Source organism: Schistocerca piceifrons, chromosome 1, assembly GCF_021461385.2.
Source record: "Schistocerca piceifrons isolate TAMUIC-IGC-003096 chromosome 1, iqSchPice1.1, whole genome shotgun sequence".
Classification (NCBI taxonomy): Eukaryota; Metazoa; Arthropoda; class Insecta; order Orthoptera; family Acrididae; genus Schistocerca; species Schistocerca piceifrons.
Genome location: NC_060138.1, coordinates 73,610,898 through 73,637,883, shown reverse-complemented (window position 1 = coordinate 73,637,883; position 26,986 = coordinate 73,610,898). Strand labels below are relative to the sequence as shown.

General features: G+C 46.4%; 1 protein-coding gene across 1 annotated transcript in view; it reads right to left on the bottom strand.

Annotated features, from left to right (window-relative positions):
- LOC124786696 (titin-like) overlaps positions 1–26,986 on the bottom strand; it is a 459,967-nt gene that overhangs the window by 269,449 nt on the left and 163,532 nt on the right. Inside the window, exons 4-5 of the mRNA XM_047254284.1 lie at positions 15,863–25,915; positions 10,553–12,656 (exon numbers count right to left, since the gene is read on the bottom strand). Of these exons, the coding sequence (XP_047110240.1) occupies positions 10,553–12,656; positions 15,863–25,915 (12,157 nt within the window). The remainder of the gene's footprint in view (positions 1–10,552; positions 12,657–15,862; positions 25,916–26,986) is intronic.

Here is a 26,986-nt window from a genome sequence, read left to right as displayed (position 1 = left end):
GTATCCTGGACGACATCATCCAAGTGTCCGGACCGTTCGCCGGATAGTTACGTTATTTAAGGAAACAGGAAGTGTTCAGCCACATGTGAAACGTCAACCACAACCTGCAACAAATGATGACGTAGGTGCTTTAGCTGCTGTCGCGGCTAATCCGCACATCAGTAGCAGACAAACTGCGCGAGAATCGAGAATCTCAAAAACGTCGGTGTTGAGAATGCTACATCAACATCGATTGCACCCGTACCATATTTCTATGCACCAGGAATTGCATGGCGACGACTTTGAACGTCGTGTACAGTTCTGCCACTGGGCACAAGAGAAGTTACGGGACGATGAGAGATTTTTTGCACTCGTTCTATTTAACGACGAAGCGTCACTGACCTGCAGCAGTAACGTAAAGAGGCATAACATGCACTATTGTGCAACGGAAAATCCATGACAAGTGGAACATCAGCGACCTTGGAAGGTTAATGTATGGTGCGGCATTATGGGAGGAAGGATAATTGGGCCCCATTTTATCAAATGGTTCAAATGGCTCTGAGCACTATGGGACTCAACTGCTGAGGTCATTAGTCCCCTAGAACTTAGAACTAGTTAAACCTAACTAACCTAAGGACATCACAAACATCCATGCCCGAGGCAGGATTCGAACCTGCGACCGTAGCGGTCTTGCGGTTCCAGACTGCAGCGCCTTTAACCGCACGGCCACTTCGGCCGGCCCCATTTTATCGATGGCAATCTAAATGGTGGGAATGTATGCTGATTTCCTACGTAATGCTCTACTGATGTTACTACAAGATGTTTCACTGCATGACAGAATGGCAATGAACTTTCAACATGATGGATGTCCGGCACATAACTGGCGTGCGGTTGAAGAGGTATTGAATAGCCTGTTTCATGACAGGTGGATTGGTCGTCCAAGCATCATACAACGGCCCGCACGTTCACCGGATCTTACGTCCCCGGATTTCTTTCTGTGGGGAAAGTTGAAGGATATTTGCCATCGTGAACCACCGACAACGGCTGACAACATGCATTAGCGCATTGTCAATGCATGTGCGAACATTACGGAAGGCGAACTACTCACTGTTGAGAGGAATGTCGTTGCACGTATTGCCAAATGCATTGAGGTTGACGGACATCATTTAATGCATTAATGTGGTATTTACAGGTAATCACGCTCTAACAGCATGCGTTCTCAGAAATGATAAGTTGACAAAGGTACATGTATCACATTGGAACAACCGAAAAAAATGTTCAAACGCACCTACGTTCTGTATTTTAATTTAAAAAACCTACCTGTTACCAACTGTTCGCCTAAAATTGTGAGCCATATGTTTGTGACTATTACAGCGCCATCTATCACAAAGCGAAAAAAGTGGTCCAAGTAAAACATTAATATTTCTTTACGTATTACACGAATATGTAATAAAAATGGGGGTTCCTATTTAAAAAAAACGCAGTTGATGTCCGTTTGACCTATGGTAGCGCCATCTAGTGGGCCAACCATAGCGCCATCTGGTTTCCCTCTTCAAGCTAGACAAGTTTCGTTGTTTGTAGTTCTTTCGTTTGACGCTTATGTTGTGAGATATTTGGCCCGGTCACGATCAATGGACCACCCTGTAGATAGACGTTTTTCGCTCGCTCTATTTGCGAGAGGAACGGGAGAGGAAATCACTAGTACTCGTAGAGGGTACCCTCCACCACGCACCGATCGGTAGCCTGCGGAATATGTATGTAGATGTAGGAAACAACCATCCCAGCATTCGTCTTAAGCTATTCAGGAAAATCACTGAAATGCACCTACATGTGGATGGCCGGACGGGGGTACGTACCGCCGTTCTCCCGAATACGCGTCCAGTGTTTAATCACTGCACCATCTCGTTCGGTTGCTGCGCAACGTCATTCGAAACTGCTGTGCGGTTCTAGCAAGCTCGTCGCGCTCCTCGTTTTACTGGTCAGTTGTTTGCTCGCCGACCAAGCAAAGGTAAAAGATAACGTGTTTTTTTCCAAACTGATACGGCTTTTTTTTTCCTTCAAGAAATAAACCCGCTTGACCTTGGCTTCTAAGGAAATACAGTGAATAGTTTGACAGCTCAAAATAAGGATGCTGGTTTTATTTGCATATCGGTGCTTTATCAACGCAAGATTGAAGCTGCCGACAGAAACGGATGCTCGACGCAAGCAATGAATCAAACTGATTTACAGATTAAATACAATCTGCAATTGCTATATATTGTTAGCGCTTATTTTCTTGATTTGGAAAAACGACGACAAAATGGCTGGGTTTTACTTTATTTTTCAGTGGGTGAAGAATATTTTCAGGTAGTGAAATTCCAGCAAAACTACAGTTTCTTGGGCTCCGCGAAGACAACGCCCAAAAAATGAGTTTCGGTTGAACTGGAAATAATTTTGCGAATAGTTGGTGGCGAGTACCCGTTAATACGGAGAAAAGCCATTCCCTACATGGTACGAGTGGGAAGACCGGTTGCCGGTTATGGAAACACAAGTGATGAACAGAATGAACGTGAAGCGTAACTTAATGAAACGTATTGGCTGAGACCAAACCGAATGTAGTCGGAAATAAGCAGTACCAGCCAGGGGTGGGATCAAGAATGGACTGTAGGAGGACAGGGGGCAATGACATATAGTTTCAGTGCACTGAAGCTGTTTTATACTATCATTTATTTAAATTGTTGATCGTGCTTCCTTCACCAATAACCAGACTGAGGACATTTAGGTTGAGGACCCGGGCTTTTTCAGCATTATGCTGCTGGGGGAGGGGGGGGGGGGGGTTGATTTCCTCCCCTGTCCTCTCCCTCCCTGGATCAACCTGTAGTAACAACAATCTAATTGACTTGTTATGTTTTTTGTGATAAAACTTGTCATTATTATTTGGACGTTAACCAATATTATTTGTCTTCCGCAATTTGTAAATACTTCTCATTATTATTGAACGTTAACCAAATGTTATTTGTCTTCCGTAATTTGTAAATCATTGCGTTCCACTTCTCCATCAGTTTAAAGTTTGATTAGTTATTACTGAATTTTGTTAGGGTGGTAGCTGACATCGGATCGCGTTCGAAGGTAGTTAGGAAATTTGAGAACCGCTATGCTGTCTGAACTTTCGGAAGTCCCAACTGACGTCACGGGAAACCCAGGCGGCGATGCGTACAGTGTCAGGAACAACCGAAAGCAGTTTTGGCAGTACCTCTCGAGGTGAATTAAAGCACCTTGTACTACAGACCTCCTTAATTATGTGGTCCCGTATGTGTTGTGCGTTTAAGGAATGTCTTCCGTTAGCTAGCGGGAAATCAGTCTCACACTATGGCATCACCTCCAACTGGAAACTCCGACTTTCGTAACACTGTAGCCGATTGAAAGTTCACATCCGTTGGTCTCTACTGCGGAAAAGATGCTAGCGTGCTAGTAGAAACTTTAGTGCATCAAACCTCTATATGAAAAACAATAGCACAATCGTACATTTATTGCTGTCTCAATTTATTATTTCTTCGATCTGATTTAATTTGATGGTTGCCTTTTTCGCTACAGTGTTGCTGGAATTCGAAGATCATTTTGATCATCTGACATATTTTGCATCTACATACGCGCTATTTTTTTGGCAAGTCAACCTCCGTATATTGCAGAGGGTGGGTGCTTGCTACCAGCACAGTCACTACCTGCTCTATGAGGCGACACGTCTCCGTATGTGCCTCATTCTCTCTTATTCCTATTCTTGGCGAAATATGCCATGAAGTTACAGAATTTATTATATTTTTCTAATGTTTATAATGTGAAACAGCAATCGCCCACAAGTATGGTTTAAAACTAACCACTAGTGGTTTCGGATTTATTGCGAATCCACGTTCAAGTGGCTCTTACAGATTCCCTTGCTTTCCTACAGGGACCTCGGTTTTTTAGTCAGTATTGGTTTTGTGCACTAACATAAACAAAAAGTTTTTCGTTCAAAATTTGATAAAGGCATCATTAAAACAAAGGCGTTTTTGTTGCGGAGCAATCTTCTCACGAAATTCCAATCACCAACTTTCTCGTCCGAATGCGAAAATATTTTGTTGACGCCGGCTTACATCGGGAGAAACGATCACAATGATAAAATAAGGGAAATCAGAGCTCGTATGGAAAGATATAGATGTTCATTCTTTCCGGGCGATATACGAGATTGGAATAATAAAGAACTGTGAAGGTGCTTCTAAAAAATGGCTCTGAGCACTATGGGACTTCACTTCTGAGTTCATCAGTCCCCTAGTACTTAGAACTACTTAAACCTAACTAACCTAAGGACATCACACACATCCATGCCCGAGGCAGGATTCGAACCTGCGACCGAAACGGTCGCGCGGTTCCAGACTGTAGCGCCTAGAACCGCTCAGCCATTCCGGCCGGCGAAGATAGTTCAATGAAGCCTCTGCCAGACACTTAGATGTGATTTACAGAGTATCCATAGAGACGTAGATGTAGAACTTACGGTGTATGTTTCTTATTCGGTACCTTCGCAAAAACGCTTATGCAGTGACTTCAAAGTTATCAAAGTATGACATGTGACGAATTCAGCGGGTATGTGTGTGATACATTTTAAAGTTTGAACACATTTTTGCATGTACATTATGTCAGCGCTGTTAAATTATCTGGCATCTCTTTCAGCCCACACCATTCTACGTTTTGTGGCTGAGTACGTGTTCAACGGACCCAATTTCACATTGTTGTTGTTGTGGTCTTCAGTCCTGAGACTGGTTTGATGCAGCTCTCCATGCTACTCTATCCTGTGCAAGCTTCTTCATCTCCCAGTACCTACTGCAACCTACATCCTTCTGAATCTCCTTAGTGTATTCATCTCTTGGTCTCCCTCTACGATTTTTACCCTCCACGCTGCCCTCCAATGCTAAATTTGTGATCCCTTGATTCCTCAAAACATGTCCTACCAACCGATCCCTTCTTCTAGTCAAGTTGTGCCATAAACTTCTCTTCTCCCCAATCCTATTCAATACCTCCTCATTAGTTATGTGATCTACCCACCTTATCTTCAGCATTCTTCTGTAGCACCACATTTCGAAAGCTTCTATTCTCTTCTTGTCCATACTAGTTATCGTCCATGTTTCACTTCCATACATGGCTACACTCATTTAATCATACAGTAAAGCTGCATGTCCTCGGGAAAAATTACGGCTGTAGTTTCCCCTTTCTTTCAGCCGTTCGCAGTACCAGCACAGCAAGGCCGTTTTGGTTAATGTTACAAGGCCAGATCAGTCAATCATCCAGACTGTTGCCCCTGCAACAACTGAAAAGGCTGTTGCCCCTCTTCAGGAACCACATGTTTGTCTGGCCTCTCAACACATACCCCTCCGTTGTGGTTGCATAAGTTTCACATAAGTAACAAAAACAAGTACAAACATTTGCTGTGCGTAGGGGAATTGGTAGAGTAACCGTAGCGTGAGTGAATGATGAATAGTCGCTGTTCCTGAGGCATGGGTGACCGGCCATTGTTTCTTGTCTCGTGTGCGCGTGAGTTTCAGAGCTGCACATCACTGTTCAGAATGGTTAAATTAGTACCGTTGAATGGTGACGGTCAAAGGACAATGAAAGCTGAGGAGAAAGAGACGGTAGCACTTTTCCAGTAACATAAATAATGGGGAATCGGTAATACTATGTCTGGAGTACATATAATCGCTGTGAAGTTAGAGCTGAGTGTGCTTGTGAAAAAAAAGAGAAAAAAGTGGTATAAGGGACCTGTGGTCTACCGCAGATTGTTACAGAATAATAAAATAATTATGATCTATTCAATTTAGCTACCTTTTTTGTTTCCGTGAAAATACAACTATGAAAAGAGCCGGCACTATTACGTCAATGGACATTTAACTCGGCCGGATAAAACAACCTGAGATGGAGCCGAGCCGCATGGCACGCAAGCTAGAGGGCGAAGAGCGAATTGAGCATTATTGTTCGTCAACAGCACGTTCCGTGAGTGAATGGAACAAATCTGTTTCAGAAGAGACACTGTTCTGCAGATATTTTCAGTGGAATACTAATACAAACGGGGATCAGAAATGAAAACGAAGGGCAATTACTCCGGAACGTATCGCCTGAGACGACGAGCCCTTTATAACAATATACTCAGAAAATGTTCCTCAGAAAAACCTCTGAAATTCTGACAATTCGAGTTCACCCTGCGCATGCGTTAGCACTTTTTTTTTTGTCGTGTGATGCATACCCTTTAACAGGGACTTCCAACACGTGAAGGGAAATTTTGTAGGCGTTCACAGGCAGAGCAAAAGCATCCGACAGCTTCGATTGTCGTTGTGCAGTGTGCAGTAATATGCAATTACAGGAGACGTATTTGCGGGCGATGCCTGCTACAACCTTTACCTTTGTGTGTCTCTGAGGTCTGAGGTAGCGCTGTGCCTTACCGTTGTATGGCTGCGATTGTACTGCAAGAGCACTCTGGCGGAGAGCAGTCAAACTAACACGTCTCTGCGGCAGAGGTGGAGCGATCTGGTAGATACGCTAGCCGGACCTGAAGCGAGCGAACCTACGTCACCGATAGTTCAAGTGTAGCATTAATGCTAACATTTAATTTAAAAACTTCATTGATTTTCTCCACTATGAATTTACTCTGACTTTCGCGGCTGTAGGTAGTAAACAGATAAAATCGTCGTCAACTCAAAAACTGGTTTGAATTCAGAGATTTACTAGCTCCGTTATAGACGGTATGGCCTTTCCTTGCTCCTAACTTCGAGCTGACTTACCAAACAAATTATAATGTTACGTAAAGTTTAAGGGGGAGTCGAAATCTCATTGCCGCTTAGCAACAGGTGGAACAAGCGATCGATCAAACCAATAACTGACTGATGACTGAATTCGGAGCTATTGAAATTGCAGTTATCGAATATCATCACGCTCTATCTAAGTCAGCTGCTTAGTTCCTCTGTGACAATGGTTTTATGGGCAGTAGGTCCTGGTCAGAGGGATGTTTCTGTTCCTAATGTTTAGTCCCATACTGCCGGAGACATCCTCAAAGGCAAAAAAGTGTAGTTTGTTAATATTCAAACGTAAACTAGTTCAGCTGCTCGAAATTTCCGAACTGTCTATTGGTAACCGAGCAGCGGTCAAGATACGAATTCAACTTTAGGCTACAAATTAGCTATACAGACTCTGAGAACATTCCTCACTGTAAGGAAGGGAACGTCAGGTACTTGCGACAGAGGACAGCGTATTATTCTTGAAACGAATGTCACCAAGGACGTAAAGATAAAAAACAGTGCACTCGAATATGCAAGGTCCATATCGGCCAACTCTACAGCAATAAACCTATCCATATTGCCACGTATCACTGGTAATGTACAAGTAACTCTGCCGGCACTATTACGTTAATGGACATTTAACTCTTCCAGATAAAACAACCCGAAATGGAACCGAGCCGCATGGAACGCAAGCTAGAGGGCGAAGAGCGAAGTGAGCATTATTGTTCGTCAACAGTTTCGATTGTTACTAATCATCAGTAGGAGGAAAAGGTATTTAATCTACGAACTGGACAACAGAACTCAATACATAACATTCGTTCATACGTAGTATTCCTATTTTTTTTTTCGTTACGTAAAGTGGCTTTGGACGTCATGTATGTATCTACATACATATCATAACTGAAAAGCTTCTTCAGTATGATGATCATGCGTAACAATCGAAACTGGCAGCAATAAGAGTACGATAGTATGGGATGTGAAGCAAAAGTTGTGACTAGACTTTCTGTAGGGAGGACGCATAATGTTATCTTGAATGCACAATCATCGATAGATGTAGAACTAACTTTGGGTGTGTGGCGCAGGGAAGTGCGTTGCGACCATTGCTTTCACCTTGTACATTAAACACCTTGCATTTGTTTGTAGAGATCGATGTCAGTAAATCATGCGTTTTCGCGATAAGCTTCAGTGCTCGAATTAATATTACAAGGACTTTCGTAGGCAATTAAGGACTCGGGAAACGTTTTTACGTTTGTCGCCATCTCCAGAAAAAAAAACTTATTTAAAATGCTGCAAACGTTTGCAGCCGCTGTGCCTTGCTGCAAGCTATCAAAATCCATTTTGGGATAAACGCTGTGTTAAGAACGAAAAGAAAAAAAATTCTGATATGTTTATTTTCGTTGCCAAGCGGTTTTCGGCCTACTAGGTAATCGACAGCATCAACTCACGTAGTTAAGGACACAGGTAAATAACTTCAGAAAGGTGACAATGTACACGAAAGATATACCGGAAATTCATAGGCTAAAGATTTCCTTTGCAGAATAACCGCAACAATGAGAGGCAACCTGAAAAGTTGTTTGCAACAAATATCAAGACCGAATGTCTTACAGCTGTCGTGTGAATCTTTTCGTAGAAAACGGGAATTTAACGACTTCAGATAGAAGTTGTTTTAAAATTAGTGTCGAATACTGTTCTCGAAAATATTTTTTTGTACGAAAAGAGATATAACTCAGTGGTCAGATTTGTTAATATCAACAAAGCACTGTTAGTGATAGTGATGGACCGAACAGGAAAAAGAAAGAATCACAGCTTTTGCAGAACAATGGATATGCTTATACTCCTTCTTATTGGTGTAATAAGGAATGCATTTTGTATTGCATTTCCTATTATGAAGAAACACAATTTGTTTCGACTTTACCAGTAAAAATCTTGACCCTTTAAATTATAAAAAAATACGTATCTTTCGGAATTATTAAAATCGAGTATGTTTCTTGTTTTGGCTACAGTATCCCAATTGTTGGTCTCTTAGTGTCTAGACCTACTTGAAATTTAAAAAAATGGCAGCTGATAAGTTGGGAGAGGCTGATATAGTAGAATGGGACGCTTCAAAGACATTGTCTATCAAAGAGTAGCTGCTACAATGGTTGAGATGAAAGAACGAATCCGGTAAGCATTCTGGTCGCTGCCAGCAGGAAATATTTTTTGGGATATCCGAAGTGTATGCAGACAGGGTGTGAAAGTGCTTAAGCACAAAGTAAAAAACGAATGTGTTCTTTTGTAACACTTTCGTATAACCGTGTCATGTACAATTCAAAATTCGATTTACAAAAATAGTTTTTACAGTTTCAATACCACACACAAAAGTAACAAGTAAACACTGGTAATAAAATCCACGTGGCCTACGTTAGAGCTTGTATTTTGACTGCTACTGGTATTAATAAAAAACTTAATATTTACTGTACAGTCGACGGCTCCCCATCGCCAACATGGGAACATCGTCATAAATTTTTAATGTTAAAATGGGGGAAACATGTTTTTTTGAAATACGAATTGACAGAAAAAGTTTCTCAAGTCTAAAACTTTAAAATTTGACGGTGGTGATTTTTCACGCAAGTCCTATTTGATATTCTTAAGCTGCCTTTCTTTCCGCCAGTCCTCAGCATATTCAAGGCAACAAGATGATCTTCATTGAGTTCGACATTATTGATCTGTCTAAAATGTAGTTTACTCAAAGAGAAAGGATCGGATGTATCTTTATCGAATAAAAGAACTGTTGTGACATGTCTGCAGCACACAGCACATGGTAAATCAAAGATATACTCAGAAGAAAATTTTTTGAAATCTAATATGCATCAAAATTAAACACAGACTAAGCTAATGAATAGGCGTGAATAAACAGTACGAAAATTAAGGTGTCAGTGGGTGAAGTGGCTGATTTGATTAAGTAACGATTCTTATCACTTTGGTCTTGCTTAGATTTATCCTTATTACAGCCTCTATCCTCAGTTTTATGGTCCTCGCGATAATAAGTTGTAGTTCTTCCTGTAGTTCAACCGACTCTGTTTGATGTCTTTAACCTCTAATATGTCTCTTTCTTTTTCTGATGTTTGTCCGTTTGTTTATTAGGATAAATACTGAAAAGCGTTGGTAATAACAACCTACTACTATACGATTAACTCCTCCAATCCGGTCTGAAACGATGGAGCCAACAAAACTAAACTGATCCATCTAAGGAACGATACTTCCTTCATTATATCGACTGATACAGTGGTTGAAGTGTTAATTAAGTAAGAAAATTACATGATCATTTATGTACTGTCATATTCCAATAACCTTGTTTTGACATCTTGCACTAGTAAGGAAATAAAAGCGATGTTGTGTCTTACGCAACTCATCCTGTATTAAGAACAACTCTCGTCTGAACTTACCTGTCAACAATATTACTCTGTAGACACACAAAACTGAGATTTCATATTTTTGTCTAGGACCTATTATCCTATAATTAAATTACAATACGACGATTCTGGCCAAGGTATTCGAGAGGTTTCTTTAGATTGTAAGACAAATGATGGCGCTGGAAATCCCATTCCAAAATATTCCCAACTGCAATTCCCTCGGGCCCAGTACCAGCTCGCTCAGTACTTGGCTGTAGAGACCTTGACACAACAGTGGATCGAAACACAGTGCTGTCTTTTGCTGAAAACCTCGTTTCTATATTTTGCACCACTGAGCAAATAAAAGGTATGTTACGTCTTATGCGACTCGTTCCTTATTGAAGTTAGAGCTTCGCTTGGACTTACCAGGAGATGGCTTCAGCTCGACGGTAATTTCTGTCCTCGAAGGCTTCCTGTCGAACTCGGCTGGCCTCTGTCCGTCCCTGGACGGCCTGCAGACGTCGTCGACTGGTGAAGGGCCATCGTCGCGCCGTGGTGAATCTTGCACCTCCTTAGGTCGCAGCACGTCCTTGGAAGGTGCCCGCCCGTACGGCCTCGTCTCATCTTCACGAGGCACCTTTGCTCCAGTCCTATAGTCCGGAGTTTCTTTCGGGGAGAAGGGTTTGCCCTCTGGCGTCCGCTGCGACACTGGTTTCAAGATATCCTTCGATGGTATTCGACCGTAGGGCTTCTTGTCACTTTCGATTGGAGAATCTCTGGAAGGCTTGCGCTCTGGTTCTCTTGGTACTGTCTTCACATCCTGAGGTCTCTCTGGCGTAGATTTTAGTATGTCCCTGGACGGAGTCCTTTCGTATGGTCTAGTACTGTCACTGTCCCGTGGAGAGTCTGTGTGAGATTCTGGCTCCTTTGGTCTCTGAGACACTGGTCGCAGTATCTCCTGGGATGGTCCTCTTCTGTATGGTTTGGTGTGTTCCTCCCCAGGTGTCCTGGAAGTTGGAGTGTCTTCCTGCGGTCTCTGAGAAGTTGGTCTAAGAACGTCTTGAGATGGTACTCTGCCATAGGGCTTGGTTTCCTCATCATGTGGAACCCTTGCAGTCGATCTGTAAGGGCTCTCTTTCTCAGGTTCTCTGGGCGAGAACGGTTTTGCCTCTTGAGGTCTCTGCGAGACTGGGCGCAATATATCTTTGGATGGAATCCTACCATAAGGTTTGGATTCGTCTTCTCGAAGTGTCTTTGGCGTGCTCGTCCTTAAAGGTTGGTATGGGCGCTGTCCAGTGGGTTTGAGTATCTCCTGGGACGGTATTTTTCCGTACGGCCTCTTTTCTTTGTCAGTTGGTGAATCTTCCTGAGGTGTTCTCCCTACGGGCTGGAGTACATCTCGCGATGGTGTCCTACCGTAAGGTTTATCCCGATCGTCATGTGGGGCCTGCTGCCTCTCAGGTGATGGACGCCTGTACGTTGAACGGTCGTAGTCCTGCTGCGTGGACGGATAAGTGTCGTCCGGCTGTTCGTCCCGGGCAGGTGACTCTGGTCGCCTGTCTTCAGGTCGGTCGTAATCTCGCGAAGTTGGACGCTTCGGACTTTGTGAAGTGGGTCTCAGAATGTCCTGAGAGGGAATTTTACCGTACGGCCTATCTATGTCACGTGGGCCCTTTCCTTTTTCAGTCGGTTCGTACTCCTGAGGAACCTTACCGACAGGTCGGAGTATATCTTTCGACGGAGTCCTCCCGTACGGCTTTTCTCGGTCACCGTGAGGAGCCTGCTGTCTCTCTGGTGAGGGGCGCCTGTGGTCTGGACTGTCGTAGTCTTTCTGCGTGGAAGGGCGTCTGCCTTCGGGTCGTTTGTGTCCAGTTGGCGATTCCGGCCGCACGTCATCTGGACGTTCGTAGCCCTGAGACGACGGTCTTCGCCCCTCAGGACGCACGTGGTCCTGTGTCGACGGTCGCCTTTCTTCTGGGTGGCTGTAGTCCTGTGACGAAGGACGTCGCCCTTCCGGACGGTCGAAATCCTGCGAGGATGGACGCCTTCCCTCGGGACGGCCAGTGTCCTGTGGTGCGGGGCGTCGTCCCTCTGGACGCTCGTAGTCCTGCCCTGATGGGCGCCTTCCTTCCGGACGCTTCGCCTCCGGGCGTTCCTGATCCTGTGACGACGGTCGCCTGGCCGTCGGCTTCTCGTCTGGCCTGGATGGCCTCCTGCCGACTGGCCGCTCCTCCTCCTGTGTGGAGGGCTGCCTGCCCGACGGCTTCTCCTCTACTCTGGAGGGTCTCCTGCGGTCCGGCTCGTAGGGTCGGCGCCGATCAGTCTCTGCGTCACTTTCGCTCGTGGGCTCCGGTTCCAAATCGTGTTCCGGCTCTGAATCCTGAGGGTGGAGCTTATCCTCTCGCCGCAGCGTGCGAGTCGTCTTGATCGTCGTGGTGGTGGTCGTGCTCGACTCGGACATCATGCGGCGCACGATTCGGATCTGAGCACGGAGGCGCCGTCGGATGTCGTAGGCCACGGCGACCTCCAACTGCGAACGAGAACGCCCAAGTTAAATTAGAAAATCCAGTCAGTGAGCCAAGTTCACCTTACCAGGCTCTATGAAGTTGCAGGTTCCAGAATTATGGACAAAGGCAGCATAAAATCTGAGAAATAAACAAATGGGACATGAACTTCATAATTTCCGTGTGTGGCCTCTTGCCACTACAACAAATGAAAGTGTCGTGAAGCTATTCTGAACAAGTGGAGACATAACAAACCATAGACTGCAGTCACAAGAGTCAGAGGACATAAGGGGGAAGCAGTAATTGTGAAGAGAGTGAAACAGAGTCGTAGCAAATTCCCTTCTATAGTCTGTAAATTGAGCATGCCGTAAACAAAACCGAGAAGAAATTTTTAAAAGTGATTTAAACATCAGTGGAGAGAAATTAGAACTTTATTAGAACTTTAAGAAATGGTCTCAGAATTGGCAAGAGAGTTGCAAGATTGCTCAGATGGAATGGATAGTGTTTGAAAAAAATTATAAGATGAACACAATAAAAAGTAAGACAACGGTAACTGAGTGCAGCGGAATTAAATCGGATGATACTCAAGGAATTAGGTTAGGAAATGAGGCACTAAAAGCGGTAAACGAGTTTTACTATTTGGAGAGCGAAGTATGTGGCGATGGCCAAAACGGATACAAAATGCAGACCTGCAAAAGCAAGGAAAGCTTTTCTGAAAAAGCGAAACGTATTTACATGTAACATAAATTCAGCCTCCTCCGTGGCAAAGGTCGCTAACGCGAGGACTCTGAGATAAGTCGATTCGAATCGTGGCGGGACTGAACATCTGAGGTCATCAGTCCCCTAGAACTTAGAACTAGTTAAACCTAACTAACCTAAGGACATGACACACATCCATGCCCGAGGCAGGATTCGAACCTGCGACCGTAGCAGCAGCGCGGTTCCGGACTGAAGCGCCTAGAACCGCTCGGCCACATTGGCCGGCCGTGATGGGGACAATGCGGAAAAATTGTATGCATAAAAGAAATGTTGATTGATATTGTGACCAAATTGTTACTCTTAAAAATGAATACGTTCTCGGAAAAAAATGTGGGCCACTATTTATTGAACTAACCTCATAATTTCATCTCGACAGATTTATGATGAAGTGGACTGTGGAACATTTATTTTACAGAATTTATCAGAGCTGCCACTTTTTCGTAAATATAAATATGTTAGTTATACATATTTTTATTTAATAAATTGCTGTGCATTGAGAACATGTTTCGATTATCAAAAGGTGTATTTTATTGCATGAGTTTGAAAATAAAAGTTATTGAAATAATCTAAAATTACCTATTTTGTAATTTTCAAATTATTTGTAATATGATCTTGAGGCAGACACTACCTGTGAGACTGTCATTGTGTGTGTGTGTGTGTGTGTGTGTGTGTGTGTGTGTGTGTGTGTGCGTGTGTGTGTGTGTGTGTGTGTATGTTTGCACGTATGGGGAGGGGGACTGGGAAGTGCACTTGTGCACTTTCTTCAATTTTAGGTTATTGCAGTGACTTCTGTTTTCATACGAAAGCATTAAAAAACAATTAATGATGAGCAAAACGTTCTAGAAGCATAACAACGTATGAAAGAAAAGGTGACTGATAGCAGAACGAGATAGGCAATTTAGAAACAATGTAGGCAGAGAAGAGATAAAAAATTTTAGTATCAATGTTAAAATAAAATATGGATGAAACAAGTGGCAGGATCATTTAAATAGAACGGGAAGCAACAGAATAACAATAATAGGTTGAAACTATAAGCCACTTGTTCGAAGGAGTATTGGAAGACCTTGAAAGAAATTGGAATCGTTGGAGCCATAGCGGGCGAGTCGGGCTAAAATTCGATGAAAGGGAAGAAGAAGATGAAGGAAAAGAAGAAGAACAATGATTATGGAGGATGTTTTCTGAAATGATGACATGGATATGAAAAAAATAGTACGGAATAGTAAGGCATGGGCAGCTTCAAACCAGTCATAAGATAGGTGACTGAACGAGTGGGGGGGGACAAGCATCTGAGTACTGCTTTTAAGTATATGAAGATAGTAACTGTTCTACGGGAATCGACACCTTAGTGTGAGCGAGTAATGAGTGGATGGACAAATATCTATTAGGTACATTATGTATGTAGATTGTGGACAGTTGGAAATGTGAGTCTCACGGGAAGCATGCAAGGGATAAGTGGCTGCAGTCGCGCTATTCATCTGTGTCCTCGGTGGCTCAGATGCATACAGCGTCTGTCATGTAAGCATGAGATCCCGGGTTCGAGTCCCGATGGGGCACACGTTTTCAGCTGTCCCCATCGAGGTATATCAACAACACCTGTCGGCAGCTGACGGTTTCAATTAATCATCATTTATTCTAGAGAAGCTGCTCGGTCATCAATGGTATCTGTTCTTTCGAGAACAATGGCTCTGAGCACTATGGGACTTAACTGCTGTGGTCATCAGTCCTCTAGAACTTAGAACTACTTAAACCTAACTAACCTAAGGACATCACACACATCCATGCCCGAGCCAGAATTCGAACCTGCGACCGGAGCGGTCACGCGGTTCCAGACTGAAGCGCCTTTAACCGCACGGCCACACCGGCCGGCTTTCGAGAACAATTACGATCTTCATATATATATATATATATATATATATATATATATATATATATATATATATATATATATATATATATATATAGTTAAAGGCTACCCAGCCATTGACCTTCGTCTGTGCGAATGTACACAGGTTGCCCGAACTCTTACGGGAATTGAAACCTTAGTGTGCGCGAGTAATGAATGTATGGGCAAATATCTATTAGGAACATTACGTATGTAGGATGTGTACAGTTGGGAATGTGGGTCTCACGGGAAGCGTGCAAGGGATAAGTCCCTGCAGTCACGCTATTCATATGTGTCTTCGGTGGCTCAGGTGGATAGAGCGTCTGCCATATAAACACGAGGCCCCGCGTTCGAGTCCCGGTCGGGACACACATATTCAGCTGTCCCCATCGAGGTTTATCAACAACACCTGTCGCAGCTGAGGGTTTCAATTAATTATCATTTACTGCTTTTAAGTGCTGCGTGTGCAACTCTTGTCCACAGGCCTGTGTTCCTTCTCTTTCTAGCTAGCGGCTATTTTCATACAGTGTGGAAATAGGATGAAATTAAATCTAAATGCAACATGGTGTGCAAATTCTCCGCCACACTCACCATTCTCTCGAGAACTACGATGTCGAAGATCTGCTCAATGTCCTCTTCATCCTCCGGAGCCTTAGGCCTAGGGACCTCCCCGCTGCGACGTCGCGTCTGCGCTGTTGTGGTGGTGGTGGCGACGCTGGTGGTAGTGGTGCCGGTGGCCGTCTTGGCCTTGACTTGTCGCAGTGCGACGCCGAACTTGCCACCCGGCTGCTGAGGCGTCGGCTCCTTCCGGTCCTTGGGCGTCGACGTCTTCCTGACCGGCTCAGCAGGTTCCCGTGGAGCGGAGGTCCTGCGAGTTGGCGAGGACTTGGTGGCTGGAGTCTGTTCCTTCCGTTCGGGCGAGCGTTCTGCCCTGTCCGGCGAGTAACGGTTCCTGTCTGGGGACTCCCTGCTCCTCGGGTAGTCCTCTCCCCGTCTGGTCGGGGAAGTCCTGGGGCCTCTTTCGGGCGACGCTCTGAAGTCTGTCGGCGAAGAGCGTGGTGCCGAGGGCGACGATCGCGCCCTGTCGGGCGAGCGCTGTTTCGGGTGGTCTCTGTCGTCAGGAGCTGTTCTCCTCGTAGGCGACGCCCTCGTCGGGCTGACCTCGCCTGGAGACTCGCGGCGCGGTACTGATTCCTTCCTCGTGGGCGACACCCTCTCCTCAGTGTAGACGTCGCGCGATGTCTTCTTTGTGTATGTAGCACTTGAGAAATCGTCGTGCCTCTCTCTCACGATCGTCGTATCCCTTCTCGTCGGTGATGTGTCCTTTGGAGAGTCTTCTGGACGTTTTGGTCTGGTAAAATCTCTCTTCGCCGTCGGTGACGTTCCGTCACTTTCTGGGTAAGCCCCACTCGACGGCTTTCTTCCAGGTGTTTGCTCGTGTGGACGATCTCTAGTAGGAGAAGAATACTTTCTCGTCGGAGACTTATCGCGCTCGTCTGGCCTCCGGTCCCTGGGCGACTTATCTTTCGTGTAGGTGTCTGTCGAAAATTTCCTCTGTGGTGACGTCTCGCGGTCGGGTGATTCTCCCCGAGGTGATTTCTTCTTGGTGAACGTATCGGTTGAAATTCCGCGAGGCTGTTCCCTCTGTGGGCTTCTTCTCGACGGCTCCTCGTCTTTCGGTGCTGTTTTCTTTGGGAAAGTAGCGGTGGAAAAGCGCTCCGGCTCATCCTTACCGGAAGGACGCCTGCCGCGCGTGGGCGACGGTACTCGATCCTCTGGGGAGCTTTCACGTGGTGTCTTCTTCCTCGGATACGTTCCTGCACTGAATGTCTCTGGCTGTGGTCTTCTTGGGGAACTATCTTTTCTAGATGGAGCAACGTGTCTTTCGTCTGGCGACGAGGTCCGCTGTGGTGTTTTGCTTTTTGTGTAAGTATCTGTCGAGAATTTTCGAGGCTTTTCGTCAGTAGGTACAGGCTGTTTCCTTTCTGGCGATGTCTCTTTGTCAGATGGATGTAATGGTTGTTTCTGTTTTGGTGTTAAGTCTACCTTTGTGGTGGTGACATACGAATCGGTAGGCCGTTTAACTGTTGGTTCATCTCTAGGTTGCTCTTCCATTGGCCTCGAAATTTTTCGTGCTGGTGGTGTATTATATGGAGTCTCTGAAATGTATGTTGGAGTATCTTTAGATGGTCTTCTGTAACCAACTGGGTATTCAGAATCCTCGTCACTAGGGTACTCATCTTGTGGCACTTCTGGTCTTTTTCCGTCGAATCTCTTCGGTTGTTCCTTGTCAGGCGAGGTTCTAGAAGGCTTACGTGAAGGCGTATAGTCGTCCTCAACGTCGGAAGGCTGTTTTTGTGGAGGCCATGTGGTCTTCTTGGATTCTTTTGGTTGTTCCCTCCTATAGTCGTCATCTGGACGCTTGGTTTGAGGACCATCGCCTTTTGGTCTGTGTGGAGATGGTTGATAGCTATCATCTACATCAGATGGTTGTCTCTGTGGAGGCCACGTAGCTCTCTTTGGCTCTTTTGGTTGCACTGGTTGAGGTTTATCGTTTGGTCGGTCCATGTCAGATGGCTCTTTTTGAGGAGGCCAGGTACTTCTTTTCGGCTCCTTGGGCTGCACCAAACGACTGTCATCTGTTGGTCGCTTGCTGTCAGGCGATCTCTTGTCAGGCAGATGTGCTGAAGGATGATCGTCATCTATTACGTCTGGTTCCTTCTGAGAGGGCCAGGTACCACTTTTACGGTCATTTGGACGTGTCTGGGTAACAGGAGAAGAGGGCCTGTCTGGTTTTTGTGAAGGACGAATGTCATCGTCATCATTATCACTTTCTACTCTTTGAGGAGGCCAGGTAGCTCTTTTGGGTTCCTTAGGACGATGGAGATGGCTCTCTGGCTCATCTGGCTTTTCAGCATCTGGTCGTGACTTGTCTGGTTGTTGTGATGGTGGATAACCATCTAAATCAGAGGGCTCCTTCCTGCTAGGCCATGTTCCTTTCTTGGGTTCTTTGTCTTGTACTGGATGGTCAAGATCTTTGGGTTGGCCACCTGTTGGCAAAGTTCTTCCAGGTTTTTGCGATTCAGGATAATCTTCTTCATTATCAGAAGGAGGCCTCTGAGGGGGCCATGTTGCCCGCTTTGGTTCTGCTGGACGGCCAGGCGATTTTGGTGTTCCACTTTGGTCTGTTGTCGGAGTCACTCGTGGACTACCTCGTCTAGCTTCAAAGACTGATGGCCTGCTTAGAATATCGATCTGCCTTGGAGAAGTAGGCGATTTCTGTGTACTTGCTATAGTTTCAAATAAAGCTTTTGCTTTACTCACTGAACTTGGACTGTCATCAATTTTTGGTTCATCGTCTGTTGGTTCTTGAGGCTTGGGCTGGTAAGGTGAAGTGGCTGTTTTCTGGCTTTCTATGAACTGAGTCACTCTGTCAGCGACACTGACGTTTGTGGTTTCATCTGTTTCCACTTCCCTCACATCAGTCACCTTTTCAGAGCGATAAGGTGTCTTTGCTGGTTGTCTAGGCTGTCCTGGAACCTCTGGGGCACGTTTATCTTCATCATCGGTAATTTCTTCATCCAAAGGTTCAGGCTGCAAAATCGGTTTCTGAAATACTGTCTTTGATGGTCTCCTTGCAGTTTCATCATCATCTTCTGGCTCGCTGATTTTGTCAGCAAAACGAGGCCTGCCCCCATCTTCATCATCAGTGACGGGCAAAGGTCGTTTTATATATTCTGGAGAAGATTCACGGGAAGATTTGGGGTGGTGAACCTCCAGAGTGGTAAGTGTGTCACCTCTGAATTTGTCTTGTGTGGATGATATAAGACGATCTTCTCGAGTTGTTGTCTCGTCTATTTTCGATATGTAATGCAGTTCGTTGTGCCTCACGTCATCGAGTTCATTTATATCGCTTTCATCCTCTGTGTACATGAGAATACTGTGTTTCTCGTCATCTGTGATGAATTCAGGGGCTTCAGGTTCTTCATCTGTAGTCGTTTCATCTGTAGGTTTGACACCATTCACCATTTTCTTTGGTTTTGTCGCGCCTTTCTTGGCAGGTGCCGTCTTTTTAGGCACAGTTGCATTTCTGAGATTCATGACCGTAGTCATAGATGGACGATCTGTTTTAGGCTTCCGCCTGTTATTCTCATCCTGAGGAACAGGTCTTTTGCCAATCTGTTTGACCATGGTCGTAGTCACCTTTGCTGTCTTCGAGCCAGTCACTCTGGTGGTAGCAGAGGCCACCGTTACTCGCTGCTTGACAGAAGTCAATCGGGTTGAATGGCTGTTATCTGTAACACGGGAAACAGTGATTTCCTTTTTGGTAGTTGGTCTGTGTGGTTTGATATCACCGGGAGAACTGGATCTGACGATAATATTTTTCTCGTAATTTGTTCGTGTAGGCCGCGTGTCGTCACCATCTCTGGGCATACGCTTTGCTGGTCTTTCAGGTCTAGTAGATGATTGGATTGTTGGTTTGTGAGCATCTGGTCGCCTCTGGGCGCTACTAGGCGACATCCCGTCTGGTCTTCCAGTTGGCCTTCGCGAGTCCGCTGGCTTCACAGTAGATGGTTTTGTTCGTTTAGGTGCCGGATGTGTATCTGCGGGTTTCTTTGTTGTCGGCTGCTTCTCAGCAGGGCGGCCTTGTTTAGGCTTCTTCAAACCTGGCTCCTCTTCTTGGATTTTGCTTATGTCGTTAGGTTTACGTCCTTTAGGTCTCCTTGTAGGTTCAGAGAAGTCAGTGTCAGAGTCATCAACAAGGAATTCATCAGGTGGATTTTCTTCCGGAAAATCATCGGGAAATTCGTCGCTGTAGTAATCTCCGTGCCGATCTGTCTTATCGTACGTTCTCTGTCTATCGAAAGACTTATTTGAAGAGATAGTAATAGATACTGAAGCAGTTTTCGGCGCTGTTTTGTCTTGGTCGCGAGGTCTTCTCGGAGCATCTTCATTAAGGTCATAATCATTGTCAGAATATGGTTCGTCTGTAACGTGAGGAACATGTATCTCGGTCCTTTTCCTCGTTGTGGTTGTGTGAGTAGCTTCACGATCGATGAAGTCAGATGAAGTCACATGCAAATCACCAGTATCATTTGGTGTATCTGTTGCTGTTTTCACTGTCTCGGGACTCGAAACAGTCGACGACCTGTCGGTTGATTTATCGTCTTCGTCATCCGGTTTTCTCTGCTTTGGCCTCTTAACATCCCTATCATTTTCATATTCCCTAAGGTGTGTAATGAAATTAGCTGTTGCTGCGTATCTCGTCTGTTCTGGTTTTTCTGTCTTCCTGGGTTGGTCTTTATCATGACGCGGTTGTGGCTTCTTGCCTGGTTTTGTAGACATTGGCTCTTTTGTTGGAATTTCGTTAGGCTTCAGTGGCTTCTTGTCGTCTGGGTACTTTGGTCCAGATGGAGACTTCGCTATTCTGTCATATCCATTGACGATTGGTTTTTTTGGTTGTCGCTCAGGACTAGTTTGAGGACCGAACTTGGGTGATGGTTTTGGAGCAACTCTTTCTGTTGGTTTTTCTGTTGGTCTGACTTTAGTGGCTGGTCGCCTGGTGGCAGGCGAGCTATCTTTTGGCGTCTTCCTTTCTGGACTGTATTGTGACGGCCTGTCGTCCCGAGGATGTACAGGCGCCATTTTCGGCTGGTGTCTCTCAGGACTGGATGAGGGGGAGTACGTGGTAGGAGACGTCTTCGGACGCCTCTTTGTGGCAGTGGGAGACTCGGGTCTTTCGGGTCGTCTACGTGCAGGACTCGTTGCTGGTGAAGTTCCACTTTGAGTTTCCGGTCTCCTGGAAGATGGTAGAGATGCCTTTGGCTGCCTGACAGTTGTAGCTGGCCTGTGGCTGATGTCTGGAGCCTGTGGGAATCGGCTTCCCGGTTTCTCCGGTTTTCTCGCTGGCTCAGACGTAGGTCTCACGGTAGAAGGAACCTGTTTGTCCTGCGGTCTACGAGGAACTCTCCTGTCAGTAGAAGGCGAATCACTGCGTGGTGCAGAGCTCGTCCTCGGTATTGAAGAGGGCCTGCCAGCTCCTGGTGTTGGCCTCTTTATCTGTGAACCCCTAGTTACATCATCTGAGGGTTTCTTTTGCAGAGGTGTTTCAGGTGCTTTTCTGGGTTTTGTCTGTCGTTCAGGACTGCTTCCAGGCGAACGATCTGAACCTGACTTTGTCTGCTGCCTCTGAGGGCTTCTGCGTTCTGGGCTGCTCTCTGAACTTGGACTTCTATCTGGTGACTCTCCTCCTTGTGTTCTTCTTCCAGGTTTTTTGGTTGGTGAGGTGGGCCGTCCTTTTATATACGAGTCACGTTCTGGACTGCTTCGTTCTGGACTGCTTCGGGGGCTTCGGCCATCACTAGGCGACTGTTCCCTGTCTGTAGGTTTCAGTTTTTCCCTCGTGTCATCAGTGGTAAGCGCCGAAGGGCTGTCTTTAACAGGGCTCAGTGACCTCGGCGAGTCACTCGGATGTAATTGTCGAGGTCGTTCTGTTTCCTTTTTCTGTGCATCAGGTGATCTGTCCTTAGGTTTCTGACCATCAGGCCACCTGGTAATTTCATCCTTCGGGAACTTCTCTTCCAAGGGAGTTGTGGCTGGCGACTTTCCTGTTTTAGGCTGTCCATGTACTGGTTTACTGACTGGCAGCATAGATGGTCGCTCTTCAGATGGTCTTCCCTTCGAAGGCGACACAGATCGGTCATTTACATCAGTGCTGTCAATGGGAGATGGGGTAGGTTTTGGTATGCCAGATTTTCGCTCATCAGTTGGTCTTGATGATATAGGCTTACTAGGTTTGATAGGTTCTCTCCTGGAACTCGGCGTCTCTTTCGGTTCATTTTCTGGAGCCTCATTATATGGTACTGGTTCATGGTCGTCTGTACCAGGAATAGTGCCAGGTTTTGTCAGTTTGCCGTCAGGTGTTGTCCTGAAGCGTTTTATTGGTGAAAATCCACGTCTCTCAGGACTCGAATCTGGCGATTCAGATTTGTCTCCAGGCCTTGTTGGAGACCTTCGACCAGTATCCTTCTTCGGTCGTAGCTCCTTAGACACAGATCCTTCTGAGCTATACTCTGGTGATTTTTCTCTAGGTGTTCCTTTATCATGTGAAGGTGATTCCTTGTCAGGAGATCCTCTCACTGGAATTTTCGTTCCTTTTGTGTCATCGGGTTTCACTTTCTCATCGTCAGGCTTTCGTTTTGTAGGCGATACTACTTCTCCAGAGGGGGCATCAGGCCTCTTTCCCGGTGATATTTCGTCAGCTGTTGGTTTCTTACGGTCTGGTGATGTCCTGCTAGACGGACTAACATCTGTTGACAGTGGAGATTTTGTTTCCCCTGGAGTTCTTCTCATGGGCTCCTTCCTTTCAGGAGAAGAATCTTCATTTGTAGGTCTCTTTTTTAGTGATGGTGACAGTTGGCGCCCTGCTTCAGCTTCAATTAAGTTTACTGTGTCACCATATTTCTTTTTATCGTCTCGAATGTCTCGAGTTGTCTGGTCTCTCGTAGGATGTTTGTCATCTGGTTTTGATAACTGAAGACGCTCCTGATCGAGGAAATCGGTAATTACATTAATGTCACCACGCCTTGTTTTTGTAGTGCGTTCTGGAGAAGGTTCCTCGCGTGGACGAGTTCCAGGACGATCGTCGCCTGCATCTGGAACTGCTTTCTTGCCAGACTGTGGTCTTCGACGGTCATCAGGACTCTCTTCATCGTCTTTAGGTTTTGTAACACTTGGCTTTCTCGCCTCAGGCTTTCGCTTATCATCTTTTTGTGGTTCATCTTTTGTAGACCCCGGAATCGACTTTCTTCTACTTTCAGGTTTTTCATCGTCGTCAAGTGGAGCTTTGCGATCTGAGATCTTCTGTGTATCGTCGTCAGTTTGCGGCTCATCATCTGTGGATGTTGGGAGGGGTTTTCTCTTGGATCCTGGTCTGTCGTCAATGCGCGGTTCACTGTCACTGGCATCTGGAATTTCAGTGGTCTTTGTTTCATCGTCTGTAACCTCTGAATCGGTCCCTGAGCGTGAGCTGCCTCGAGAACGCGGCCTGCTCTGCCGTTCCTTGTGGGGAACCTCACCATCTCTGGTTGGACTGGTGTGTGGCGATGCACCAGGAGTTGATGAACGTTTCTTGGTAACTGCACGCGACAGTCCGGACGAGAGCCTGCGTTTATCCTTGGTTACTGCATTCTTCACAGTAGTATCCCTTGTGATCGTTGTGGTAGTGGTAGTATCAGACGTTTTCCTCGATGGAGAATATGTTACATCACGCGGTCGGTCTCCAGAACTGACCCTTCTGTCCGGCTTCTGTGTAGGCTTTTCAGGTGAGGTCGTTGAGGTCTTTCTCTTTTCTGGGCTGTCTCTGGTGGGTGAAGTAAATGATCGTCTGCGTGTAGTTTTTTCTGTGGTTGTCCTGTTCAGTGGTGCCATGTAACTTGGCGTCTTGTCTGGAGATGTTCTCGATGGAGTAGACTTTTCGGGACTCGTTCTGTCTGATGGAACCTTCGCATCAGGAGTCATGTGTCCTGGTGTTCTGTCTGGTATAGTTCTGGCGGGAGAATGTTTCTCTGGACCGGTTCTGTCGGAAATTTTCCTGCCGATAGGGGCCATGTAACCTGGCGTCTTGTCCGACGGCCGTCTGGTTGGTGCAGTCCTATCTGGACTCGTCCTGGGTGCTGAGCCATTCAGTAACCTCTCTGGGCTCTGGCGGGGTGCTGACGGTCTCGCTCCCGTCTTGTCGGGGCTGGTTCGCGAAGGTGAGAACCTGTCTGTAAGCCTGTCAGTGCTAGTTCTCGTGGGAGAACGTCTACCGGTCATCTTCTCAGGGCTCGTCCTTGTCGGTGTCGTCCTTCTTGTAGTCTTCTCTGGGCTTTCCCGTGTGGGAGACGGGCGTCTGATGGTCTTATCCGCACTGGTTTTAACGTGGTGCGCTAAGCTGTGGTCGAGACTCGTTCTGTTGCGGTACGTCGTGTGCTTCGTGAAGCGCGCAGGGCTGGATCTGTCGAGCGAAGTCTTGGACGACCTTGTAGAAGACGCCGGAGTCGCACGTTCTGGTGAGGCCCTGAGAGACCTCGCAAAGGCATCGTGTGTGGGGCTCACATCGACGCTGATTCTCTTGTTGGTGTACGACTGTTGATATGTGGTCGTGTAGTCTGTGGGCTCTTTCGTCGTGGGTGTGTCCTGCGACGATGGTTTCCTCTGTTCCGGTCTCGTCGTTTCTGGCGACGGAGCTGGCCGGTCCACGCTAGGCGTCTCTTTCGTTGCTGAGGGTCTGTCGGTAATGACATCGCTCGGCTTGCGCGGTTTATCTCCACGTGCAGACGGCTTCTCTGGAGCTGGTTTCATCTCTTCGGTGTCCTCGACGATTATGGATGTTATTTCTTTCACAATATGTTTGTTACCTGTATCTTCCACCACTGTAGTTGAAATGAGTTTCTCTGAAACAGTAGACATACGGTCAGTTTCATCCACAACATCAGTTCTGGACCTGACTGACGAAACTCGTTCCTGGTCTATGAAAGAATCACTGCGCACGTCGTCGACATTGTCTCGCCTGGAGGTCACTGTCGTCAGTTTCTCTTTGTTGATGAAAGATTCGTTTCGATTGTCGTCTGCAGTGCGCGATTTCGTAACTGTCGTGGAGATTTGGTCTCTGTTCACTGCAGTGTCCGTCTGCTGCGTACTGGTCGTGTCAATCTCGTTCACGTTCCGTCCCGAACGGAAGACGAACTCGCTGGAGTTGGTGTCGTCCCTGCTGGTGGCGATCCTCCTGTTATCTTGCTGCGTGCCAGAAGTCGAAGAGACGACGGTCCAGCTGCCGCCGTCGCGCATTTCGGTTACGCTGTAGGGACTCGCAGGGGTCGATTCGCCAGTGTGCTGCGTCGACAGGAAGGAGTCGAGATCGTGCAGCTCGCTCATGATTCGTTGTTCGACCACTTTGCTCGTGGAAGTCGTAGACGAGGCCACCCTTTCTTCAGCCGTAGTGGAGCGCGAACTCGAGACAGTGGTGCCACCCATGAGGTTCACATCGACCGCGGAAGACCCTGCCGGAATGCGCTGGATGACGTCGCGGCCCGCGGTCACAGTGATCAGGGCGGCGTTGTCCGCCGGGAGAGTGATGCTGACGTCTCCCCCGGCAAGGTCGTCGCTGTGGAAGCGCTGACTGAACTTCTTGCTGCTGGTGCTGGAGCTGCTGCCCTGCTGGACCACCGTCGACGAGGAGGACGTGGAGCTCTCCAGGACGTCGCCGGAGGTCGAGAAGCTGGAGTCGCCGACAGAGACCACCTCGCCGCCGGACACGAACTCCGTGGTGGAGGAGGAGCGCATCTCCTGCTGCTTGGAGCTCGAGCTGGAGGACTGGAAGCTCTGCTGGTACTGCTCCTGCTGGCGGTGGCTGCTGCTCATCTGGGAGGAGCTGGACACGGACGAGGAGGAGGTGGCGAACTTGCTGCTGGAGCGAGCGCCGCCTGCGGTGCTGGAGGAGGAGACCAGCACGGTGCCTCCGGGCAGCGCGCCGAGGTCGCCGTCCAAGCTGACTGAGTCGAAAGCGCCGGTGGTGCCATCGCGCAGGATCAGCCGGGATCCGGACTCGATGGCGCCTCCTTCACCCCGAGGGATGTGCGTCGTGTTGTCGGAGGCGCTCACCTGTGGCACAAACAATGATTCCTTTAAAGGATGCTATTCTTTGTTTAACGTGACGTACCAGAGATCCAAACATCTAATTTAGGGCTCTATGACATTTGAAAAGAATTGTTAAATAAATCTGATCACATACTCCACACCAGTAATAGCAATATTAACGGAACTATTGTTCCTAGGGTAACTGACGTCAAGACACTTCCTTGAGCTGCTACCAGCGTTGTGCCATTAAACTTTCGCACGTAAGCAAGGCCCCTATGCAGTTTTTATGGTTTCTCCTGCAGGTGTGTGGTATACAGAGTGTCTTAAAATCTTTGCATAAAACAGCTAAAGTTTAAAAAGTTTACTAGCGGGATTTTAAAATATAACAAACTAATTTTATCTCCCATTCATTCAAATACATGCAAGAAAACTTTAACTGGCTCGAAGTGTAGAGACCGCTAATACTGAACTTCTGACTCAAGTAATTGAGGGTGCTGGCGGAAATGTTCAGTGAAGAAGGCAGCCTGCTGCTCACAAAATTTCCATTAAAGGGCATCGATATTAAGTAAAGAGATGAGCAGTTCGAGAAGATCATTGGCTCAGTGTTGTAGGAGAAGAAAGAGTTCTGTAAACTATAAACATAAACATAAGACATAATTGGTGGAGCAGTATGACTTTAGCGCAACAATGGATAGTAGTGAAACTTGGACAATAGGGAAAAGGCCAAGGAAACGTGAGGCCATTCAGTTGAGATTCTGCATAACGACGTTAATAGTACCAAAATGTAGATATCAAGAGATTGCCTAAGATCTAAAACAGTAAGAATGCCGACAGTGAGTGTACGATACGAGGGCTGTTCGGATGGTAAGGAACGATTGGTCGGGGAATGGAAACTACAGTAAAAATCCAAACTGTTTTTTTTCCACGGTTAGCCAAACTTTCGAGCTACTTATCTGCATAGTCACCGCTCACACTTAGACATCTGTCATAGCGTTGCACCAACTTTTGAACACCCTCGTAGTAGAAAATGGCCTCCTGTGTTTTCCGACAGTTTTCTACGCTGTAATGCAGCTCGTTCTCCGTACCAAAATGTTG